Source organism: Cynocephalus volans, chromosome 3 (genome assembly GCF_027409185.1).
Source record: "Cynocephalus volans isolate mCynVol1 chromosome 3, mCynVol1.pri, whole genome shotgun sequence".
In the NCBI taxonomy this organism is placed as follows: Eukaryota; Metazoa; Chordata; class Mammalia; order Dermoptera; family Cynocephalidae; genus Cynocephalus; species Cynocephalus volans.
The window spans coordinates 133,641,453-133,667,495 of NC_084462.1; the positions used below are offsets into that span (position 1 = coordinate 133,641,453).

The following is a 26,043-nucleotide window of genomic DNA, read 5'->3' on the forward strand; positions in this document are numbered from 1 at the left end:
AAAAAAAAAAAAAAGATTATATTCCCCCCATATAGCACCCTTATAAATGTATGCCTCATATCAAGGCATATCTACACTTAAACTGAGAATAGATTAGTACAAATGCATCACAGCTAGTAGAAAAAAATTAATTACTTATTTTTATTACTGATATTTAAATAACCTCATCTTCTTTACACAAAGAATGACACGTTAAAAGCTTTGGCTGAGGGCCGAGCCTGTGGCGCACTCGGGAGAGTGCGGCGCTGGGAGTGCGGCGACGCTCCCACCGCGGGTTCAGATCCTATATAGGAATGGCCGGTGCACTCACTGGCTGAGTGCCGGTCACGAAAAGGACAAAAAAAAAAAAAAAAAAAAAAGCTTTGGCTGAAAGACATGTAGCTGGGAGCACTATCATTTCGCTAAAACTGCATTTATTTGTGGCAATTACCCTGGAAAATAAATGATTAATATACTCAGTCCCAAAGTTACAATTTATTGGTCAAGAGTAATCAAAGAAGCTTAACACTAAGAGAGAAAAAAATATTTAGGTCATGTACAATTAATAGGATAACTCAGTTTCCAGTTGAAAGGCATAGATAATACTTTGGTTCTAACTTGGACTGTAAAGAAAGCTTATCAAAGGAACTTCCAATTTTCATTGCTTAGTGGTTAAAAAAAAAATACATTGACTAAGGAAGTCAGACATGAGTTCGAATCCTGCCCTACCACTCCCTATATGACTTAGCTCAAGTTACTTAATCTTGCTAAGTTTCAATTTTCTTAAATATGAAGTGGAAATAGTAATTATATTTTAAGGATGATAAAAAAGATAAAGCCCTTAGGGTAATGACCGGCACACAGTAAGTACCTAACAACTAGCAGCTGCTATAATCAAGTACAGTTTTAGAAATTATTGCCATAATTTCTTAGATAAAAGAACAAATGTCTGTATAATTTGTGGGAGATGTGTGGGAAAAGAGCTAGAACTTCCATAAATATTATAAACTGTAAAAAAGCCCAGGATTACTAGATGATCACAATGGGACATAAAGAAAAAAAAAACATGAAAAAAGGTTGACAGTTGGCAAGCTCACCTGAAATTTTACAATTTTTACTTACAATAACAAATCGGTATCCTGGTCGCAAGTATAATACATCAAATGCCAGAGATATTTCATACAGATAACATAGTATATTTAAATAATTAAAAATTTTAAGCATATTTAAGAGTAGCTTTACAGAGAAAGAACTTTGGAAGTCTGACTTAACTGCTGTGAAGTTAACAATAATAGCTATATTTGAATTAAGAGCTAAGAACTTTTGCACTAATTGTATGTTGAAAATTTAATGGCACATAAAAAAATGTAATATTCAGGCCAAACCTAAGTTGTACTGGTTGAACATATTCCTTGCGAAATCTTTTAAGGTCTGCACTGATTGGCTGCTCGCCTTTCTCTATTGCCAATTTGTCTGCTTCAGTAGGTTCTGGCTCTGGAATTTCAAATCTAAGAAGAAAAGCAAAAGGAGAGAAATTTGTTCATATATAAATGAAAAGAATTTCAAACACAACAGGAAAAATATTTTGACCAAGCAACCCTCTTTCCTACCACTTCCAGGAAAAGTGCAATTACTATTAAACTTCACTTGAGGTACTACATACTACAAAAAATTGTTCTTTGGCTATACAGTACTAAGGTTTTATCAAAAAAAAGTTTACTTACTTCTACCAAAAAACGTTTTATAACTAGCACTTATCAATACAGAAAAGGTCCATAGAAAAGATCAAAGAAAAGAATCCATAAGGAATATAACCTCTTTAAAGAACATGACAGAAATGGCTTATTTAATAATCTGTCCTTAATATTTATATTATTAAATGAAAGTAGACTAATAAATTTCCTTAAATAAATGAGTATGAATTCAAAGAGAAGTCCCTTGGATTTTTAACAATATTTAAAGAAGAAACGTTAAGTGGGTAAGATAAAAATCAAAGTTAAAAGAAAAATAGCTAAAATATAAAACTAACAAGTGTGCTTTCCTTATTTTGGATACAGAAATAAAACTAAGTAGATCTTCATGGCACATTACACTGACTCAATCTGGTAAATTTAGTTTCATAGAATGACACAGTGATAGTCAAGATTCTGGTTATAAGTTTTAAAATGTGAAACAAAAATCATTTTGGAGTCCAGATTCTGTATTTTAAACTAGAAAGCATTTTAAATGCCATTTAAAAACTAAGTTAAAAAAAAAAATCCAACCCAAAACTTAATTATTAAAAATTAATCATAATAATGGAATTGTTAATTTTTTAGGTTTAATAATGACATATGATTTTTTTTATGAGAGTCCTTATCTTTTAGAGATATATACAGAAATATTCACAGATGAAAAATGTTGTCTGCGATCTACTTCAAAATAATCCTGGGGGCAGGGTGTTTAAATCTGTACGGAAATAGATGAAACATGAGTTGATAATTATTGAAGTTGGATAATAGATAAATGGATTTATTATATTTTTCTGCCTACTCTTGTATATGTTTTAAAATTTTTCATAACAAGCTTATTTTAAAAGTGAAAAGTCTCTTTTAGGGAAGTACCATTATATTGCTCAGAACAAATTTTATTAAAATATACAGTTTTTTAACTCTTTAAATGTGTCTGATGACCACTTGAAATATTGCTAAAGGCCGAAAAGACCTCTGTTATAAACAGGGATTTCAACGAGCACTTTATGTGACGAGAACAGTAATATTGCTAATTTAATACAAAATAAATTATGTTCAATAACCACTTGAGGATGTACTAGGTACCAGGCACTTTGTAAGGTATAAAACAGTTAGCTTTTCATAAAATGTTAATGTAAGTGAAATACGTTTTTCTTACCGTTCAATCAGCAAGCTTAGCAATTCCTGTGGTTTACAAAATGAACGATATGTAGTAAGAAAAGTACGAACAAAATTGGGATCTGAAAAGGTAGAGCATAAAACAGGTTCATGTTCAATTTATTCAGTTTAATTAAATAAAAGTATCATATCTAGAGGACTTCCTTCCTTTTTCTTTTTACTTTGCCTCCTCCCACTGTGGCTTTTCCTGCCAATAATTCACGAACACGCAAATTTCATGAATACTTATTTAATAATTAATGAAATTAATATTACATTTTAGATACACTTAGTCATTTATTCCTTTTGATTTTGCAGTCTTTTTATATTTTGGAGGCAATCCATTTTTTTCCCAAGCCTCAAACATTTTTGGACATCCTTAAAAAGCTTTTAGCCCTTGGTAAGCACTTGCAATAAGTCTCACTTACCTGCATACATATGATATGTTAACCTTTCAATTAATTTCACCACAGTTCCTCCTTTAATAATGGGGATACCACTTCTACTTTGCAAGTTGTCTTCAAAAACAATATTTTCCTCAGAATCTTTTACCACAAAACGATACACTTCTGGACTTGGTAATCTCAGTGGTTGTTCGTTTTCTTCTTTTAGTAATACTGAATCTAGCATTCGATCTAGAGTACTACGATAATGAAGAGAAATAAGGGCTGCCATCCAATTATTTTTCTCTTCAGCAGACTTAGCAGCAAATATTATGCTGTTTTCATCTTTGGATACTAATTCAAAAGCATGTTTGCATTCACAAGTATCTTCTTTATCACAGATTTGTATTTTCCTCATGACAAATTTTTCTTTTAATCTATATTCTGCACTACTGTAACCTGGAAGCCGGGTCTGGCCATGATTAGGTTTACAGCTGATCATTAAGCCATCAAAGAGAAAAATATGCCGTTCATGTTTAGCACCAATTCTTGTCAATGGTCCTTCCATGATGAATTCATTACAACACTGTCCAATATCTTTGCCTTCCCATCCATCTATGTTTTTCTGAATTTCATTCATTTTTTTGATTGCCAGGTGTTTGCTTCTTAATTGATGATTATAAAAAGGGCAAACAGGATCCCTAAAATATGAAGACAAATTTAGCTTATTTAATGGCTAGGCAACCCTGATTGCTTCAAGTATAAACTACCTTAAATCAAGTGACAAAAATATTAAATAACAAAACACTAGATTTTACACACAGCATTTACCTTCTAACTTTGCCACTAAATGATACATGCCTCAATCTCATTATTGTGAAAGAGAAGTACTACAGGCTTTATAACTGAAATGTATAATGTCGTAAAAACTGAAAATACAAAGAATAATAAATTTCTTGTGCAGATTACACAAAGTTATTAAATATATCTTTTTAAAATTTCTTAAGCATATCTTAACAATATGACAATGCTAATCTTAAGACAAAAGACCAAAAGAAAAATGTGAAAGAAAAGTGTAACTTTCAAGAATGGAACTATCACTACAAATCACACTTCTTTAGAAAACCAGGCATCAGATACAGTTAAGTATGCAGAAGCATTCATATTTAACAGTTTGGAATTACCCAGGCCGGCGTCTAGGTGAATATTGCTTGTAAATTCGATCCAAACTACCCTGGAGATTCATGAGAGCAGTAATAGCTTGGTTCAGACATTCTCTGTCTTCTTGCTCTTCACTACATGCTTTCAATTGCTAAGAAAAACCAAAAAGAAAAATTAAAACTGCACTGTTTGATTCTTCCCCAGACTTTCTTGTAATTGGAGCGAGCAGCAACAAATATTATAAACTCTAAATGAATTTTAGATATACTTAATAAAAGCAGCTATAATTTTATATAATTATGTATACTTCCTGACACCTCAAACTAACCTTCTTTCTACATATGTAAATACAGAACAGATATAAAGTACTGTTTAGCATACCAATGAGGAAAAAAAAGAAACTGAAAATTGTTTGGACGTTTTCTAGATATATAATAGTTTAAAACATCTAAAACACAAAGTTTACGAGTTACTTTTATTTGTTAGCAACTACAAATAGAGAAAATAAGATAAACTACAAATTATTTCATATTCTCTAATGATTAAATACTTAAGGTGTAGCAATTTCAAAAAAACTTACATGTCTTTGTTACACAACATAATCAAGTATACTAATTTTTGGGGGGCGGGGGGGGCGGCAGCTGGCTGGTACAGGGATCTGAAAACCCATGACCCTGGTGTTTCCAGCATAACACTCTCTCAAGTGAGCTAACTGGCTAGCCAAGTATGCTAATTTTAACACTTCAATTCATCATAAACATTTATGCAAACAGTATCTTACAAAGAATTTCACTGATATTTTTTATAACATAAAATTCAACCATTACTGTAAATATCAAGAAACCAAGAAAATTAGTAGTCTATCTTAGTAACCCTTAGAAATAAGACTTATAAATTGATTTAGTAATCCCCCAAACTCTGGCTTTATTGCATTTGTCAAAAAATTTCTCTTGTATCCTATTCTCAGAAAAGAACTTATAATAAATAATTAAGATAGGATTATGCTTCAATATTCCAATTTTTTGATAGAACAGTTCAAAACAGAGTATTATATAGATGTTATATAGAGATTATATAGATATAATATATTTATATAAGAACAAATATGGGAAAATTATGATCGCTTCTTTCAGAAAATTTTTAAAAACTTAAATCTATTTTATATCCTAAACTAACCTACTAGAAATTCTGTGATAAATTTAAATTTTCTTTATATTCCAAGAACAATCTCAAAAGCATTCAGCAATGGTTCCCCTTCCTCAGCAAGGAACTGATTGGATATTGTTTGAGAACCTGGTCCATTACTTTTTATTTACATGTTCTAAAAATTATTCTATATGGAGCACAGTGCTATCTGATTTTTTTTCAAGATACATGTCTTGTCATCAAAAGATTAGCAATGTAAATCATTTAAGTGACTATTATTAAAAGTAATACCTTAATCTCTAGATTAAGAAATAAAAAACTGAAAGAATGAAGGGAAAAAGTCAAAATACCACAGCAAGTTTGAAAAAGAATTAGTGTTTGGTTATTCTGACTTCCAAAGGCAAAAATTACTAGCAAAATCACTTATTTTGCTACTTTAAAGATTTTCTTAAAAAGATTCTTCTCAGCTCCACTCTAAAATATTTCCTTAATAAATATAGATGGTAATGACATAAAATGCTTAACTACAGGTTTTTTATTCTTATTGTTTTTGTTGATCCAAATTTCCAAATTATCACTAATAATGAGATTCTATCAAAATGAGAACTGCTTTTCAACTCAGGGGTATGAGGATACTATATTTCTACTGTCTACTTAGTTTTAAGGATTCTCAAACAAACTTTTCCACATGTCATTTTTAAATAACCATGTAATAACTGGCCAGCCACCAAAATAAGTAAGTAAATAAAAGTCATGTAATAATTACAAGCTGTCAAGCAGAAAAAAATATCAGGACATTTAGAGCATGGGATTTCCTGGTGATAGAAGTAGATAAAACAACGACTCTGTTTGGCATAACCTTAGTTCAGCAATTTGCTAAATACTTCTTGAATGTTCAGCAGTAAGATTTAATAAATACCAGATTAATGAATATGCAGGTTATTTCTATATAGATGTTTGAAAGAATATATTCTAAACGTCTTACACTGACATAGAAATTACCACACTGAACAACTGCAAATAAGTCATGCTCTTTCATGCTCCCATAAATTTTCTACATATCAGCCTCTGCCCTCCTTATCCGTAAATTTAGCCTCTAGGATACAATTGAAATGCTTCCTTTCGATAAAGATGTCTTCAGATAATGCCTTTTTCCCCCTTAGCTTTTTTCTTTGGAAATAATATCAAACTTATAGAAAAGGTGCAAAAGTAACACAATTCCTATATATCCTGAGTCACCAATTTTTAACATTTTGCCATTTGCCACATGCTTCATCATTCTCTGTGCTGGCATGCTACCATTTTTTTCCCTGAACTATGTAAAAGGAGTTTGTGATAGTATCCAGTCAGTTCCTTGTAGACGAAAGGGAACCACTCCTAAATGGTTCTGAGGCTGTTTTTGGAATATAAGGAAAAGTCAAATGTATCACAAATTACTCTCAAATAGTATCATTCCCCTTTACTACTTTAATATTTCAGTGGTATGTCTTAGAATGAGGATGCTCTTTTATAGGATCACAGTATAGTCATCAACTTCAGGAACCTTAACACTGATAAAGTTATAATATCTAACCTACAGTGCCTATTCCAATTTTGTCAACTGTCCCAATAATGTCCTTTAGGGTAATTCCCCCCACCCAATACAGGATCCAGTCAGTGTTGCACCAAGTTGTGATGTTTGTACTGTCTCTCTCAATCTGCATAGTTCCTCAGCATTTCTCTTTCATGACTCCCCCAAATAAACAGACACACACATACACACTCAGTAGGATAAATCCCTTTACAAGTATACTCGATACTCATGAATTTTTTTCTAACTTCCCTAAGCAGAGCCAGTTACTCCTGCCTCAGTGATCCCATAGTACTACTTCTATTAAGCATATATTACATTGCAATTATTTGTGTGATATCCATCTTCTTCACTAATTGTGAACTCCTTAAAGCCTAGGGATATGTCTTATTCATTTTTAGTATAGTACCTGCACATGGTAGGTACCCAATAAATAACCGTCAGAAGTAGTTAGAACAAACGACTTATTGTATAAATACTTATGATTTTGTCAAATAAACAAAAATAAACATTTATTGAGTTCTGCTCTGTACATGCTCTTTTACGCATTAAGCTTATTCAATCCTTATTATAACTCTGTAAGATAGTTACGGATGAAGGAACTGAGGCACAGAAAAGTTAAGTAATTTGTCCAGTGTGAGTAGCAAAGTCTGTATTGAACCCAGGAGCTCTAACCTTAGAGTCCATGCTTTTCACTACACTACTACACTGCTTCTCTTCAATGACACCTGATGCCACCATGCAAAACACTGGTCTATGCCTAAATCTGGTGACCGCGAGTTGAAAAAGATCCTTTCTATGATAAAACACGATTTAAGAAATAAAATGAAATAAGTATGCTTTGGAAAAAATGTCAAAGAGAATAAATACCCTTGCAACATGTGCTTAAACTAAATAATAAAATGAAACCGATCTTTCATTAATGTGTAGTATCTTACAAACCTGACTGAAGAACATATTCCTTGCTTACCTGATAATCATTATTCTCCTTAGTTGTTTATAAGTATATCCTGTCCAAGATTTTACACTTTGTGTAAGTGTTTTTATAACTCTACGAGACTTCACTAAAATATTTATCCTGCTTCTCTTAAATTCCCACAAAAAGCTATATCTACTATGAATATCTATGTGTCTAAAGCAAGGGAAATCATAATAAATTAAGAATTTGTCTCTAATTCATTACACTGAGACTTCAATCTAGATGTGAAATATATGTGATCAGTTCTTTTTTTGGCAATATAAACTTCTCTTCAGATTTTCATAAAAGCAGAGCTAGTAATTTGGTGGGAAATTCAGCTCATTAAAATCTATGACTATTTCTTTATGTGCTTTTTAAAAAAACACATTATCTTCAGTATCCTTTTGAATGATGTGCCAGTACTGAAAGAGTAAATATGTAGTAAACTACTCATAGTTTTTTTTCAAGAGTCAGGACATTTCTTTCAATAGAGATTATCTCAAGCTCTTGTTATGAATATACTCACACATACACACAAAGAATGACAAAGCCAATGTTGCACAATGTTAACAACTGGTGAATCTAGGTAAAGAGAGCTCACTGTACTATTTTTGTAACTTCTCTTTTTTTCAAAGTAAAAGGTAGAAAAGTAATATCTAAAGAAACTTGATTGTTTCATATTGAAATGCGGCTTATCTTTCCCAGTGAACCTCATTAAAGTTACTAATAATAAGTCTTCCTGTTAAGCTTTAAACTAAATTAAGTCCTCTCAAGAGAGAGGAGAATTTTTATTCTTTCCATTACTAAATTTCCAGAGAATGAGAGAGTTAGGAAAATAAGAAAATGTTCCTTGGCTTTGAATAAATCAATTCTAAAGTGAGAGATCTGGTACATCCTTAATAATGAAGAATAGACAGACTTTTTTCTTTGAATGTAAGAAATGTATTATAAAGTGATATAAGTCAGGAAACAAGCTTTTTTTCCCCTCTTGCACAATCATTGAAATATATATGAAGAAAGAAATCTAAAATTTATCTTTTAAAAAAAGTGGTTTGTAAAAATTTATCTGAGAAAAAATTTTAAAAGTGGCCAGAATGGCCTAAATTTGAAAAGAACAAAAAAGAAAAATATTATCTATAAAATGAACTTTAAAATATTGCTATAAGTAACAATAATCCAACAATGTACTTTAAAATAATTTTAGAGGGGACTGGCCAGTTAGCTCATTTGGTTAGAGGTTGGTAACACTAAGGGTCAAGTGTTTGGATCCTTGTACTGGCCAGCTGCCAAAAATAAAATAATTTTAGGCAACTGTATATGGTGTCATGTAACTTCTCATTATGTAGTTGCTTTTCCATCTTGCTTTATCATAAATCTGGTTTGAGGAAATAAAACTCAAGTAATATTTAAATGCTAAATCCACAAATATCTCTCAGTATATCACTGAAGCATATACTTCAAATTAAAACAGTGGCTTAAAACTGCTCCAGGATTATATTTTCTATTCCTAAGGAACATTATAGCCTTGAGTCACACTGGTCCATTCTTTCTTATGGTTCTCATCCAAAGTAAGCTTAAAGTGAAATGGAATTTATTTTGGATGAATACTGAGATAAAACAGTATCACAAAAAAGGCAACCTACACGATGGGAGAAAATATTTGCAAATCACAATTTGATAAAGGGTAAATATCCAGAACATATAAAGAACTCCTAAAACTCATCAACAAAACAACCTTATTAAATGAGAAAAAGACTTAAATAGACATTTCTCCAAAGAAGATACACAAAAAGCCAAAAAGCACACAAAAAGATGCTCAACATCACTAATTCTTAGGGAAATGAAAATCAAAACCACAATGAGATACCACCCCATATCCTTAGGATGGCTACTATTAAAAAACAAAACAAAAACAGAAAATAACTGTTGGCAAGGATGTGGAGAAATTGGAATCCTGTGCACTGTTGGTATGAATGTTAAATGGTGCAGTCCTATGGAAAACAGTATAGTAATTCCTCAAAAAATTAAAAATTGAATTACTATATGATCCAGCAATTCCACTTTTAGATATATATCCAGAATTTAAAGCAGGGTTTGGAAGACATATTTGTACAGCCATGTTCATAGCAGTATTATTCACAGTAGCCAAAAAACAGATAGAACCCAAGGGTCTATCAACATATGAATGTATAAACAAAGTGAGGTATATATATATATACAGTGAATATTACTATCTCCCAAAGTCATACAGAACTCTTCAAAAAATTCATGGAAAAGATTCAGATTATCTATTTATTCTATTTTTCCATGAACTTTTTGAAGTACCCTCATATTTGTAAGCTTTTTAATGTTGTGTGTTGTTGTACTTAATTTTCTTCCATTGTCTGAAGAAACCGCAATTTATCCTTTTCTGATTGACAAAGTGTTTTGTTATTACTGATAATACTTGCTTACGGACATTCCTGTACATGTCCTTTAGTACACATGTGCATGCATTTTTTTCTCTAGAGTATATACTCAGGGACAGAATTGCTCGTTCATAGGAGGTGCATATCTCCAAATTTAATAGATAATGCCAAGCAGTTTTCCGAAGTGGTTCATACAGTTTACACTCCTACAAGAATGCACAAGAGTTCATGTTGCTCTTTATGCATATTTTCATACTTTTAAATTTCTGTCATCTGGTGATATCTTGTGGTTTTAATTCCTATTTTCTTCATTATTAATGAACTTGAATATATGTCTATGTGTCTTCTGGATAAACTATTTTGTGGAGTTATTCAAATTCTTTGTTTTTTTTTTTTAATTCAACCTAGTTATGGTATTAATCTTTTGCTATTTTAAATACCTTCTCTTCTGTGGCTTGTCTGTCCATTCCACGTTTCCATTTGCTCTTGTTTTCGCTGTGCATTAGTTAAAACTGGGTATATTCCTATTTATTCTAAGGATTAAAGTTTCATTGATCAGATATGGGTGGTTTTTCTTTATTATTCATTCTGTGAAGCCTTAAAGCACCACTAGCTAGTAATAAAAGAGTATCAGACAAGCATCGTAATGAATGTTTCTTTTCGCACTTCAAGTTCCTTGTGCATTTTCCCTTGATCTTTTAAAGATAGGAATAGTTACCAAAGTGGGCATGTGAGAAAAGGAGATTTTCTGGCAACCATCCTATCTCATTTCTGTCACTGCTATTGATTTTCACTAACTCCAGCTAACACCTGAGGACTTTTGCCTCCTTTCAGATTATTTTCCTTTTTCAAATGTAATTCCAACACATCTTGCTCAGTAAAATTTTCTTCCCCAACTTTTTTATTGCTCTTTAGAAGCAAAGTATCTTTCTGCTTGATTATTTTGTACCTCTCCTTTAGGATACCAAGTTGTTGATTTGGATAGCCTCTTCAGACTTTTACCATCTAATCCATTGGTAACAATATTGAAATAAAAGCCAGAATAATTTTATGTATTATCTTGTAGGAATCTAGACCAGGAATTTATCCAGCAATTTCTAATAAGTACCTACCCCCAAAATTCTTTTTTATGGAGTCTTATTACCCACAGCGTGTGATGCTGGAGCTTAACCAGCTTTCATGTACAAATACATGAGCAACTTGATTGCGTATATCTTCATGGAGACTAATGGATCCATAAAGAACACATAAAAAGGACTGCAGGTTTCATATGAATAATACACAGGCAGCCCCAGATGTACATTTGGATTCCTAAAATTTTTTTAAAGCTAGCGTCTTATTAGAAGTCTTATCATAGTCTTATAGTTGTCTTCTAATATTTGCCAACATTTAAAAATACTGGTTTGACTATATAATTAAACTTATTTTTTTCCCTGCCTGGATGACTGGTTTTTAAAAATCCTCAAGGTTGGTGTTATAGCTACTATGGCTGCATCTAAAATCAGGACACTGACTATGATGGCCTGACTCATCCTGAGGCCATGGCTACTTTTGCCACCAATTAATCACTAGACTCCTCTCAGCCAATGTGACCAGGACTGGTGGTTGATCAGTTAGTTAAAATAAAGCAAAGAATCATTTTTTAAAAAGTGATATATGTATTTTTAATGTGTTGTTTGGGTCATAGCTAAGACAGGAAGAATACTGAAATAAAAAAAAAGTCAACTTCAAAAGTGATTTTCTTAATAAATTAAAACAAAATGGAAATTTAGAGCAATGTTACACATTAAAGTTATTAATTACTTACATAAAACAAGAGTTAAAAAACTAGTATTGGGTGTCTCCAAAAATTAATTTTAAAAAGTAAACTCTTTTCTATTAGGTTAGTACTTTGAGATTCTGTGTTATGAAATAACAGATAAAGATTCATTTCCCTCTATCTACCACATAATATCAGAAGATTATAAAATATAAAGAATTTTCTCAAAGGTCCCTAGAAAGAAATTAGAAATTTTAAGATACTTTATTTTTATGAATAAAAAGTATTAAAAATAATATGATCATGTTGAAAACTAGTTTTTAGGTCTCAGAAATACTTTTAATCCAGGAAGCTTTCATCTTACCTTTAATAATTCAAAATAGTGCCAACAATGATACACTGGCACCAGCATAAGGCGTGGAAGGACGTAACGAACTGCCTCTTTAAAACCATCAGCAATAGACTGCGAATCAAAAAGATATAATGGTAAATCTCTGACATCCAGGGCATATAACAGCAGTGCCTAACAGGCATTGTTTTTAAAACCACAGGATACAAACTTATCAAAACTAATGAAAAACACGTTCTTAAATTAAATATTAAATATTAAAATAGAAATGCTGTAAATCAAGTTGTTTTTTTCTCTCTTTTATCCTTTAAACTGTTAGATAAATATATACATTTCTTCATCTCTTATATGGCTAATATAACATTCATAATAGTTCATTACAGCATTTCTTCAAATGTTTTGGCTTCTATATACCCTAAAGGAATTTTGAAAAGCTATGTACCCTCTCACACATTTTTACATCATCATTAGAAATGCTTTAAATTTAAATAGTTACAAAGAATGTATTTTATAGGATACTGTATACTGTAAATGTGATTTAAATAAATTTCAACGATAGAAAATATTTCAGATTTAGCTCATTTATGAAAATGGCTGTCACTTAACTCAATTGACAAAGCCAGTCTTCACTGCCAAAATAAACAGCCAGATCAGACTTAATTTGTCAGAAAGCCTGACTTCATTCTTCTTTTTTGGGGGGGAGGGGGGGCATATGGCTGTTACAGGGATCGAACTCAGGACCTTGGTTTTATCAGCACCATGCTCTAACTAACCAACTGAGCTAACTGGACAGCCCCCTAATTCTTAAATTCAAATAAACAAGTTAATGTCATGGTCTCATGGATTAGAAGCATCTAGAAGAACCTACAATTGCTTCTAACATAGTACATCCAAGTATGAGAACTTTACAAGCCTCTCCTCTCCTTTATTCCAAGCGAATAATGAAGTATTTTTTTAAGAAAGTAAATATTCACTCTTGTGATAACCATCTCACTTCTTAACTCTTGGGTAGTCAAATAGATATGACAAGACATAGGTAGATATGACATTTTGGCTACCAAGAGTTTTTACCATAATCACCCTACACCTTTCTTTTGGAAACTCTTTTGCTTTGTACTTAATGAACTCTTTCAGGAGCAATTTTTTTCCTGGTTGGTGCCCTGGAGGTTTTTATACCTTGGATCAATGTGTAATGGGAAATTCAATATGGAAAGAGGTACATGTGTAAGAGAAGTTGGAAAAGAGAATGTAATATACCACAAACAAGGTCTCAGGCAGACTAGAAACTGATTCCCTTAGAACTATCTGTGCTTTTATATCCCCTGAAAAATTTTAGTGTATAGTAGGGATAGGTATACCCCAGCTTTGAAATCTACTACTCTGTGGAACAAATGATTTTCAAAAATTTATAAAGGATTTAAAAGTCACTCATGTTGACCTTAAATGTTTTGAAGGTTGACTACTGGTATTTCTCTCCATAAGACAAATAACAAGGCTAATATATAGTGTGAGAAAAAACCTTCTATGCTTCTTTTTAAAAATATCCTCATATATAAACACTCCCATAATTCTCACATTTTGTTAACTGAAGTTACATTCTAATTTGGTCAACAGACTTGTTACCTGGTACCCAGACTTGTTACCAAGATATGCACAAAGAGTCAACTGTTTTCCTAAAGATTAATTTCTTTTAGCATTTTCTATGGTTTAAATGCTTGTACCCACTTCACCAAATCCACATGTTGAAACCTAATCCCCAATGTAATAGTATTAAGAGGTAGGGCCTTTACAAGGTGATTAGGACATGAGGGCAGAGCCCTAATGAAAAGGATTAGTGGCCTCATAAAAGGGACCTGAGGGAGACTGTTCGCCCCTTCCACTGTGTGAGGACAAAGCAAGAAAGCACAATCTATGAAGCAGAAGAGCAAGCCCTCACTAGACACTGAATCTGCTGGCACCCTGACCTTGGACTTCCTAGCCTCCAGAACTGTGAGAAATAAACTTCAGTTGTTTATAAGCAATCCAGTTTATGGTATTTTGTTACAGCAGTCTGAATGAACTAAGACAGCATTAAACAAATTAATATAGAGATTAAAATTAATCTGGATGTTTTATGTAAAGTACTTTAATTGGAACCAACATGAAACTTTAAAATTAGTCTACAAAGATCATATGTTTTGTTAATTTGATTCAGTAGCCACTGAAATGGCTACTAAAGTGCATTCTAAAATTTTTGCAATGTGTATTTACAACGTAAGGGTCCTCTGACAATAACAGGAGTTAACATTTACTGAGTGATTAATTTGTGCGAAACATTGTACTTAGTGCTTTGTATGTATTCCCATTTAATTTTCATAAAAACCATAAGAGTTACACATTATCACCACCACTTTACAAATGAACAAACTGAGTCTCAGAGATAAGTGAATTGCTCAAGGTAATACAACTATTAATTGACTCAAAGCCAGTAGTTCTGACTCCAAAGCTCATCTTCTTAAAGAGTGCTATATAGCTCGTAATGATGTTTTTTGGAGTGTGGGTATTCTTTTCCTATAATGAAGCATTACTTTACTTCACCTTAAACTGAACACATTTTTTTAAAGTTAATATAGTACAAGTGAGTCTGGCCAGAAAAAGGGTTTTATCTAACTCATGAACATCTGGGGCAATAGCTTAAATAACTGGGTCCTAAACATTCAAATCCCACAGGAAGAATTCCCAATAAAACAGGAATAAAACAAGAAATGTGTTGGAGGGCTTTTAATGGGTATGCAAAGATCTACAGGCAGACTGTCCATTTAATTAACGTTTACTTCATGGTTTATATGAATATATAAGATTTAACTTAATATTCTTCCTTTAAAGTAAATTTTAAGAATTAGAAAAAAAATAAGAATTATGTATAATTTTGATTCCATGTTGACAAATTTTTAAACAGAGTAGTAGAAGAAGATAAATAAAGGGAATTCATAGTAAAAAAGGCACAGAGAAGAGAAGTGCCTGTAGGATATCCAATTTAGTCAGTTCAAGGTAGCTGATTATACAAGTGTGTACACACACACACACATACACACACCCTCCCTCCATCCCCACCCCCCCATGCTCAAAAGAGAATTATGGCCTGAAAATACAAATAGGAAGTCACCAACATATAGATATGGATGAAGTCACCCAAGGAGAGCACAGGACAGAAAAGCAGGTGATGACAGAAGTTCGGTAATAGCTACAATTAAGGAGACAGAGAAAAAAAAGTCGGAGAAGACGCAAATTAAAAGGAAGTAGTATCATGAGAGCCAATGGACAGGAGGGGGACTAACAAATACTACAGACATAAATATGAAATAAAAATATGCACTGGATTTGGCAATTAATTGTTAAAGGCAGTTTTTAGTGTTAGGTTCTGAATAGAATACAGATGATAGTGTTTTGATGAAGAATGGTAAAAATTAATATGAAGACAAATGGCAGCAAAGTGAAAAATGAAATGGGGGGTAGCTAGAGTAAAGAAATGTTTATTCATTTATTTGCTTTCTTATTTTAGGGCAATAAAGATTTGACCATATTCATATGCTGAGAGGGAAGACTCAGTCTAGATGCAGAAGTTTCTGCAGATAAGTAGTCAAACATCATCTTTGCCAATGTAACCTTCTTTGTAAGTGTTCAGAGAGTAAAAATATAATTTTATTTGTCTCTCTCCACCTATTTTCATTTTATTTAACTGCATTACTGAGCCAATTAACTTGCATACTCCCCCTCAATATAGTGTTTGTCTCCTTTAAATTGTATGCCTGATAGAGAAATCAGTATGAGTATACATATGAGGCTATTCTCAACTCTATGATTTCTCCAAATCTTCCTCCTGTAGGGAATATGATCCTGAAATTGCTCTCCAGATTAATCTCCATATCCCAGATCTAGAATGTACAAGATTCTTGTGGTCATTCAGTTTTTGTGAAAGATTTCTACATTGAGAATAGATCAAAAGAACTTAAGACAGAATACAGAATGCAATCTAAAAAGGCTTAAGGTGGACTAATGGGTACAACACTACCTTCAGTGATTGACTGTGCAGCACACGCATGTACTGAAACAACACACTATACTCCACAAAAATAAATATAAATGAAATTGAAAAAAATAAATAAAATGGGCTTAGAATTAATTTTTGAAGGCTCACTTACTTTATAAAAGGATTCTAGAATTACAAATATTTGAAGGATAAAATAGTAAAATATTTCTTTAGTTGCTTTATAAAATATATAACATTCAATAAATATTCAAAAAGTGTTATAAAAAATAACATTCAATTTAAGTTTACCTGAAAGTGTAGAGCAACTGCAGGTCTGGCCATCAACTTACTGAAATGTTCATTAAACTCTGGTGAAAGAATGTCTTGTGATAATGTTTCATAAGGATCAAATGCTTGCTCCTATTTTTTCAAAAAAAAGCAAAATTTGTTAGGTTTAAAAGAATATCTTTCCTACTAATATGGCACAGATTATTTAATGGCAAATTTTTATTCAAATCCTCAATTAGGTTTCATCACTTTTTGCTTTATACTTTTCAAAAGTAAACCATAACTACTGTTACAACTGGTAAATTTTTTAAAATGTAAGTAGTGACCCTTGAGCAATAGATAACAAGAGGCTACAAATCTTAAAATAGGTCACTGACTTTGCAGCCACAAGTATCAAACTATTAAAATATTTATGCACATTTATCCCCAGTAAATAAAAAGGCTATTTATTAGTAAAAAAAGGCTGCGGCTAACCTAAAGTAATGAAATGACTTTATATTTAGGGTACTTTCAAAGGAAGCAAAAGTGATACCTTTGTTTTATCCATTGTACAGTTTTCAAAATTAGAAAAGGAGAATAAAAATAATCAGAAACTGCCCACAGTTTGTCCAATGTTTTTATTTATTTATTTATTTATTTATTTATTTATTTAGGCAGCTGGCCAGTATGGGGAACTGAACCCTTGACCTTGGTGTAAAAAGGCCACACTCTAACCAACTGAGCTAACTAGGCAGACCAACATAACATATATTTAAATAAATTCCTTTTGTATGATAATAACCAATAACCCCAATGTTTAGACATCTATTTTGTTTCTGTATTTAAAAAATGCAAAAATAGAATTTTTTTCAGAAAATAAACAAGTATTGCAAGTATTAGTGAGGATGCGGAGATACTAGAACTCTTGTCCCTTGGTCGTAGGAACGTAAAATGGTGCAGTAGGAACACAAAATGGTGCAGCACCCATGGAAAACAATTTGGAAGTTCCTCAAAAAGCTAAACATAGATATACCATATGACCCAACAATTCCACTCCAAGGTATGTACCCAAATGAACTGAAAACAATGCAGCATTATCCACAATAGCTAAAAGTGGAAACAATCCAAGTGGTCACCAGCAAACAAATGGATAAACAAAGTGTGGTATATATATGCAACAGATCATCATTCAGCCACAGAAAGCAATGAAGTTCTGATACATGCTATATAACATGGATGTACCTTGGAAACATGCTAAGTGAAATAAGCAGACACAAAAGGACAAATATTGTATGATTCCACTTATATGAAATATCTAAAATAGGCAAATTCATAAAGAATGAAAGTAGATTAGAGGTTATCAAGAGTTGGGGGTAGGGAGAAATAGGGAGTTATTGCTAATTGGGTAGTTTCTGTTTGGGGTGATGAAAAGATATAGTGGTGATGGTTGTACAATATTGTGAATTTAATTAATGCCACTGAATTGTGCACCTAAAAATGGTTAAAAAGGCAAATTTTGTTTTATATATACATCAAAATTTTTTTAAAATATGGTATTTTTAGAACCATGACATCTTTAATAGCAAGCAACCAGATCACATATTATTATGATAAGATATCACAATGTAAAAACATTCTACTAAGAACCAAAGCTGAATATTTTGGTTAGGCATCAGTAACTGAATATTTCTATACTATCAGTTTCTTTGTCTACAAGAAAAATATAGAGATTATAAAATAAGAAAACTTTTTACATGAAATCTAAAGACAGTATTTTTAAAGCCCTGTTTTCCAAAGGAAATAAAAATGGCCAATGAGTATAAAAAGATGTTCAACATCATTAGTTTTTTAAAAAAGCAAAATTACAGAAAAATGAGATGTTATTTTTCCCCAGTAGACTGGCAAAAATGAATGGAATAATACCCAGAGTTAGTGAAGATGTGGAGGGAGAAAGGGGATCTGCATACACTGAAACTTATCTGGAAGTAAATTCAGCAAAATGTTTCCAAGCTCTAAGAATGTACTTCCAGGAATATATCCTAAAAAAACTACTAGACTATGAAGGCATACTACAAATATGTTTGTTGCAGTGTTGTTCACAATAACAACAACAAAAAAGGAATAAACCTACAGGCTTATGGATAATAGATGTTTAAAATATGTTACAGTGTCTCCATATAAGATGGTATTATTTATGCTTAAAAACTGTGTTGAAGTATATTTACTAACATAGAAAATGTTCATGATATATAGAGTGAAATAAGTAGGTTATAAAATAGTAGGATCCTATTTTTGTAAATATTCATAGGTTTGTCTATATGCAAAAAAATTTTACAAAAATAAATATTATACAGATAAGTTATCTCTGGGTGTTGCAAAACAGAGTGATTTTCATTTTATTTATATTTATCTCTATTTTTCTGAATATTTTTACAATGAACTACATTACTTTTATAATCATTTAAAAGACAACAAAATGATTTTCGCTCTGGAAAAAGATTAAAATATAAACGTTTTTAATTTTTGAAAATTAAATTTAATATCGACAAAAGCTAAAGATCTATAGTCAATAAAATTTATTTTCCTTCACCTTAACACAATTACCATTTTAAAAAAATCCTAAACATTACTACTCTAGTACATAAACTTTCACCATAAATATTACCATAAATACATACACTATAAAGAGTCACTGTAAATATAGTACAATGTAATTTTAGTTTGCTATTGGATAAATCTTAAGTACTTTTTTCATAGTAGAAAGTAGTATTTTCTAATTTACAAAAAGAATATTTCACTAAATTTCTTTTTTTTGGCAGCTGGCTGGCTCAAGGAATTGAACTCTTGACCTTGGTGTTACAAGGCCGTGCTCTAACCAATTGAGCTACTAGCCAGCCCCTTTTTTACTAAATTTCTTAATAAAACATTTAGGACTTTAATGAGAACATAAAATAGTTTTGTAAACTTACTTCTGCCAAATCTTCAAAACAGCTGCCAGCTAAGGGATGAGGACTGCTTTCATCAGTCATTTCAACTGTGTCTTCAATCAAACCTAAAAGCTTCACAGTCAATTCATGTATGTCTGAAATGTTACTGAAAATTTTTTCAATATCCTGAAAAAAGAAACAGAAAGGTTAAGGCATATGAGATTGAGAATTATGCTTAAAAATTACTAAATATAAACAGTAATATAAGTGTTAAAGGTATATTTTCACCCAATCCCATACTAATAAATTCCAAGACATAGTCAAAGTCAATCATGAAAAAGGAAGGGAATAAAAGACAGTAAAAACACTGGAAAATATAGATTTTTAGATAATTTTGTTCAGTGTATACTGTGGATGATTCTAAGCAACTTTTTACATAAACAGTTCTGGCATTTGAATGTTTTAAAATTGGTTAAGATGCTAACACTTGATCAAAGTTTTATAGAGCTCATTAATGACAAGAGCTGGGATCAGAATAAAGATGACTCTTAATCCAGATACAATCTGGTTTCACAATTTGTGGACCATCTCCTAGATTTGAGAAGGAATTAAAGATTTCATTCAAGCTGTCATGTGTGAGTTATATCTACGTTAAGACAGGTTCAAGTCTTCTGGACACAAACAGATCATATGATTGACTATTCAGTTTAGGGCCAACTATTATTCACCCTGGCATCTTACAGTGGAAACAACATGGGCTTTGTAACCTGACAGACCTGAGCTTGGATCCTGGCTCTACCACACATGTAGTATAATATGAAATACATTTGGTCTTTGTCCTGTCACAGAGTTCCTAAAACCTAGGGAATTTTCTGAGTGATAGAAGTGTCTTTTGTTATTTATAACAAGCTCCTTTGATAATTCCTGAGTTTATACTAATGAAGTTGCTTAGGTTGGGATGCCTAGCTAGTCTCTGGATGGGGCCAGTCACCAGAAAGACCAAATAATTAGAGGATTAGAGAGTTGAAACTTCCATCCCCACCCACTGACCTCTAGGAAGGGGTGTGGGGAGGCCAGAGATCTAGCTCTATAAAAACTCTAGAACAAGATTTGAGGTGCTAGAAGGGTGGCTTACCCAGAGAGGGCACAGAAGCTCTGTACCCCCATACCTTGCCCTATCCATCTCTTCATCTGACTATTCATCTGTGTCTTCTGTAATATCCTTTAGAATAAACTGGTAAATGTAAGTAAGTTTTTCCCTGAGTCCTGGAGCTGTCCCAGCAAATTAACTGAACACAAGGAGGCAATCACGGGAACCCCAATTTATAGCCAGCCAGGAAGATGCACGGGTTACTACCCGAGACTTGCAACTGGTGCCTGAAGTGGGGCAGTCATGTTAGGACTGAGCCCTTAACCTGTGGGATCTAACACTACCTCCAGGCAGATAATGTGACAATTGAGTTGAATTATAGGACACCCAGTTGGCATCCACCAGAGAATTACTTGGTGTATGGGTGAAAAAACCCCAAATATCTGGTCACAGACGTGTTCTTTGTTGAATGTGAGACTGGAGAAGAAAAAGAGTTCGTTTTTTAATTTACAACATGCTAGATGAATGACCCTGGAATAGAATGATAATGACAATAACAATGGGTTACATTTCTTGGGCACTTATATATTCCAGGCACTATTCTAAACACTTGACACATAATCTCATAATAACCTTATTAGACAGGCACTATCATTATCCTCCTTTTACAGATCAGGAAACAGAGGCACAGAGCAGTTAAGTAATTTGCCTATGGTCACACATCTGGTGGTACACTAATACCCAGCACATAGGGTTCTTATGAGGATTAAATAAGATGCTTTCTACAAAATGCTCTTGGCACATATTTGGCCCTCCATAAGTGTAAGCTTTTTGAAGACATAGGAGCAGAGCCCAAAAGAGTAAATTAAGATCAATTTTAAGTCATTCATTCCTTTATCCAATATTTGCTGAGTACTATGATCTGATCTGATCTTAGTCTTTACCACGAAAGTTTATAATCTAGTCTATGCTAAAAAAATTATAGTAGAGACAGTGAAAAAAGGGATTCACTCTTCCTTTTGACCCTTCAGTATTATAACAGAAATTTTCTGTCAAACCAGCACTAACCCAAGTGAAAAGAGACCCATAAAAATTAATTCCTGAGGAATGGAAACTGATGAGACACAGAAAAGGCAAAGAAGATAACATTAGCTACCAGCATCTGTTAGGCTTTTATTCTTCATACCACTATAGGTAAAATCCAATTATAATGTGATGGAAAAGAACCCAAATCCAAGTTCAAGTTCTATAACTCACTTAAATCACAACCATTTTGTGTCAATTTCCATAGCAGTAAGGTAGACATAATACCTGCCCTACCTGTTTCACAGAATTGTTATAAAGGTCAAATAAAATAGGACAGTACTTTAAAAAAACATAAAATGCTGGCTACTTAAGGTAGTATGTCCAGTGGGAGCTATTATGAACATTGTTAAACATATGTACGAAAGAAAAAAGGTAAAGGCCAATTAAAACACTTTAAATTATCATTTAAACTCATTCCTTTGGCAAAAATGAGAAAAGCTTAAGCACTCAGCCAGCTGTGTCTGATCATCACTCCTATTTAGTCATGTAATAGTTATTCTGGGGAGGAAGTTAAGAGGTACAAGATATGTAAGCTAAAGGCAAAATATTTTTTAAGTGGGAGTCACAAAGACACTTGAGGAAAAATAAATCATGTGATGAAGAGAAGAAAAAGAAAATCTTTTTTTTTTTTTTTTTAAAGACAGTATTTGTTTCGCTGGGTTCCTTCGAGCTGACATTAGAAGCTACAGAAGTAAGAGATGGATCAGGCTCTCTGGATCCCCATCCTACTCATCCCACTCCTACCGTTCTTCAAACAGAGCAACTGTGCTTTTCTTTATGTGGCATTCTGCATAATCTTTTATTTTTAAAAAGTTCCACAGTTTAAATTTTAAACTACTGTCTTATAGTACTCACCAAAAGAGAGGAAAAGGCAAAGGTCCTTCTTTTCTAGACCATACATCTTTTTCACCCCTTCATATGAACTGAGCATAAATCTCAAATAATGTATAGCAGAGAAAGATTTCATTCCAGTGTAAATCCCCCTTTCCAATTTTGTGTCTAATTTTCATTGTCACTGCACTGATTACATTAATATAGCAACTCACATATTTTAAAAATCCAAACACATTAAAAAAATTTTTATGTACTAATAAAGTATATAAAGTTATTATTTATGATTTAAAGATGTTATTTAACTTTTGGAAGTACACAGAATCACAGATCCAAAAAGGGTACTTACAGAAGGTTTAAACAGCTTTCTGTCAGAAAGAAAGGCTTCTCGAAATACTTTTATGATCATATTGAGTTCCCTAAGATACTGTCTTTCTTCTGCAATTTCAGTTCTGACAAGGTCATAGTAGTTTAATTCACCTGAAGAACTAGGTTCATCTTCACAGAGAGAAACCAAACCTATGTCATCCTGATCAAACATATCCATCAAAACCTGAAATATAAATCAGTAATTTATAAATTTATTTTTCTTTTATAAAACTGCCTCAAATACTTGAAATTAAAACATTATTAAACTATGAGAGTTGTGTGTATTACAGGCAAATTTACATGCATAAATTTAGAATAAAAGAAAAATGAAAAGTTAAAGGTGGGAAATGGTCAAATGAAACTGGATATGGTAAAATAAATAAATATTTCTGGAAAAAAGATAAACCTAATGGTGAAATATTATACATGAGGGTACTTTAAAAAGTTCATGGAAAAACAGAATTTAAAGATAATACTAATCTTTCCAAGAACTTTCTGAAGTACCTTTATATATGAATACATATATGTGTGTGTATGTATGCATGTGTGTGATATAAATATACACACACACACACACACACACACACACAAAATACACACGCAGATATAATAGCAAAAAAGAACATACCTTTGGAGAACAATAATCTGAACCAAAAATCCCAGCTCAGCCACTTACTTGACTGTGATTATGAACAGTTATTTTTCTTTTGAAAGTCAGAGTCCTTATATGTAAAATGTAACTGACAGAAGAATTCAATGAGGTAATGTGCATAAAGTGCATACTATTATGTCTGGCAAATAGGAGGTATCCGTCATGGTAGTTTCTTGCCAAATTATAAGGATGGTACCCCTATACACTTGGGTAGAGTTAAAAGGAGAAAAGAGAAATGATATTGTAGAGGCACATGACAGATAAAAGTGTGATGATTTTCTGATGCATATTTACCACACCAACAACCGCTATTAAATTCATTTGCTAAATCCAAGCATCCCAGAGATGCTTAAACAGTTGTAACGACAATTTCTTCTTCTGGAAATAGACTGTTACTATGAACGGAAGTCAACCAACAGGTAAGAACTAGTTGTAAATCAAAAGAAATATTAGAAAAAGAAAAAGGTGGCCATACATTTTAGAATAACAGTTTAAAAAATAAAAGATTGGACTTAGTTAATTAAATATTCAAGACTGACTGAAAGTACTCTGAGAGTTCAGGAAAAAAGAAGGTACAATCCTGAAAGGAGGCTCCAAAAAGTAAAACAACTTCAAATTGATGAGAGTTAATTCTGACAATACAGTAAGAGATGTTCATTCACTCACTCATTCATTCATTCTGAAAAACATCTACTGATCACCAAACATTGTACCAGACGTTGGTAAAATACAGTGATGAACAAAATAAACATGAAATTTGCCTCCCGATCTTTTTGAATCTAACTCAGAAATGTCTCTCAAATCTGGTCAGTTCTCTCCACTTCACTCTATGCTTCAAACTATTAAACAATCACCATCTCTTACAAGGATACACAAAGTCTTGTAGTTTGATCTTCCTGCCCCATTTCTAAAACTATGTTCCTAAAAACAAATTTGTGTCATATCCTAAATAAAAATGATACTGGACTTTGCTGTCTTCTGCATAATAAATCCTATTCGTAATCCATTCACAATTTAACATGAACCCATTTTCCTAGCTTCATTTCCTGTGACAGTCTCAAATCCGTCTCCTCCTTGCAACCCACACACTTGTCACTAAACACCATCATCCCCAATTCCCAGCCACTTTAGACTCTAAAGAAACCAATGAGGGCTACAAAGGGAATTTGGTGATGAAATCTGATTTTAAAAAGACACAAAATAATGGAAGGCACAACACATAAAAACTCACAGAAGAGCTACCATCCTTTTTTCTCCTCCCCACCAAAGATCTTTTTAGAGTAGTCTATACTTGCTATCTCTAACTTTTTACTCCCATTCACTTAGCAAGCCCATTAATCTATTAAAACTGCTCTCACTAATAACCTCCTAGCATCAAGTCTAATAGTGTATTTTAGCCTTCTTATTTGTTTTCTCTAGTTTTTGACACAGCTGACCATCCTCTGCTTCTTAAAACTTTCTCTTCCCTTGGCTTCTGATACACCATTCTCAATGGGGTCTTCTTCTTTATCACTTACCTCCTCTACCATCTGTACAGGGTTCATTCTTGGAACTCTTTTGGTTACACAATACCAAAAGTCTTGTATTAATGCTATGGGGGTCAGGCAGGTAACACTGTAAATAAGCAGTGGGGATTATGCTAAATTGGAAGGTGCACGCACCTAAAGAGGAAGTGCACCATTCAATGCCAGCTATTTTCTGTTAGGCCTTTTGATTTTCTTTTTTCAAGTCTGGAAACTATATTTTTACTTAAAATTTTTAGATTTGTAGATATAAATAGATGGTAAATAATTCAAAAATTTAAAAAACAAACCTGGAGACCCTATTAACTAGCAGGCCACCAGACTGAAATATCTGTTATATTTTCTCCTAGAGTGAGCTCATCCCCTTAAATGATTTCCAATTACTACCTAGATGATAATGACTCCTAAGTGTTTATCTCTAGCCTCATTATTTTTCTGAATCCTAGACAAATGTTATTAAAGGGTTCCTAGATATCTCCTTGTCTAACAAAACCTATACATGTACACTCCATCTCAGAATCACTAGTAACAGCATCACCTACATGGTCTTCATAACTAGATAGTTTGTCCTTACCTTAGACTTAGCATTTCTTCAACTTCTTTTCTATGTCAAATCAGTCCCCAAATCCTGTTGGCTCTAACTCAGAAATCTCTCTTAAACTGGTCAGTTCCCTCTAGTCTCCTCTGT

The 26,043-nt window shown here is 32.5% G+C and overlaps 1 protein-coding gene across 2 annotated transcripts in view; it reads right to left on the reverse strand.

Moving 5' to 3' along the window:
* The window catches only part of SOS2 (SOS Ras/Rho guanine nucleotide exchange factor 2), an 88,054-nt gene that overhangs the window by 29,851 nt on the left and 32,160 nt on the right, over positions 1 to 26,043 (reverse strand). Inside the window, exons 1-9 of one of the 2 annotated variants that reach the window (XM_063090773.1) lie at positions 23,809 to 23,884; positions 23,161 to 23,364; positions 19,847 to 19,990; positions 16,920 to 17,030; positions 12,617 to 12,715; positions 4,435 to 4,562; positions 3,296 to 3,951; positions 2,869 to 2,950; positions 1,365 to 1,487 (exon numbers count right to left, since the gene is read on the reverse strand). In XM_063090773.1, the coding sequence (XP_062946843.1) occupies positions 1,365 to 1,487; positions 2,869 to 2,950; positions 3,296 to 3,951; positions 4,435 to 4,562; positions 12,617 to 12,715; positions 16,920 to 17,030; positions 19,847 to 19,990; positions 23,161 to 23,358 (1,541 nt within the window). In that variant the 5' untranslated portion in view covers positions 23,359 to 23,364; positions 23,809 to 23,884. Of the gene's footprint in view, positions 1 to 1,364; positions 1,488 to 2,868; positions 2,951 to 3,295; positions 3,952 to 4,434; positions 4,563 to 12,616; positions 12,716 to 16,919; positions 17,031 to 19,846; positions 19,991 to 23,160; positions 23,365 to 23,808; positions 23,885 to 26,043 lie in introns of those variants that run through there. The other variant, XM_063090772.1, reaches the window with a different exon arrangement.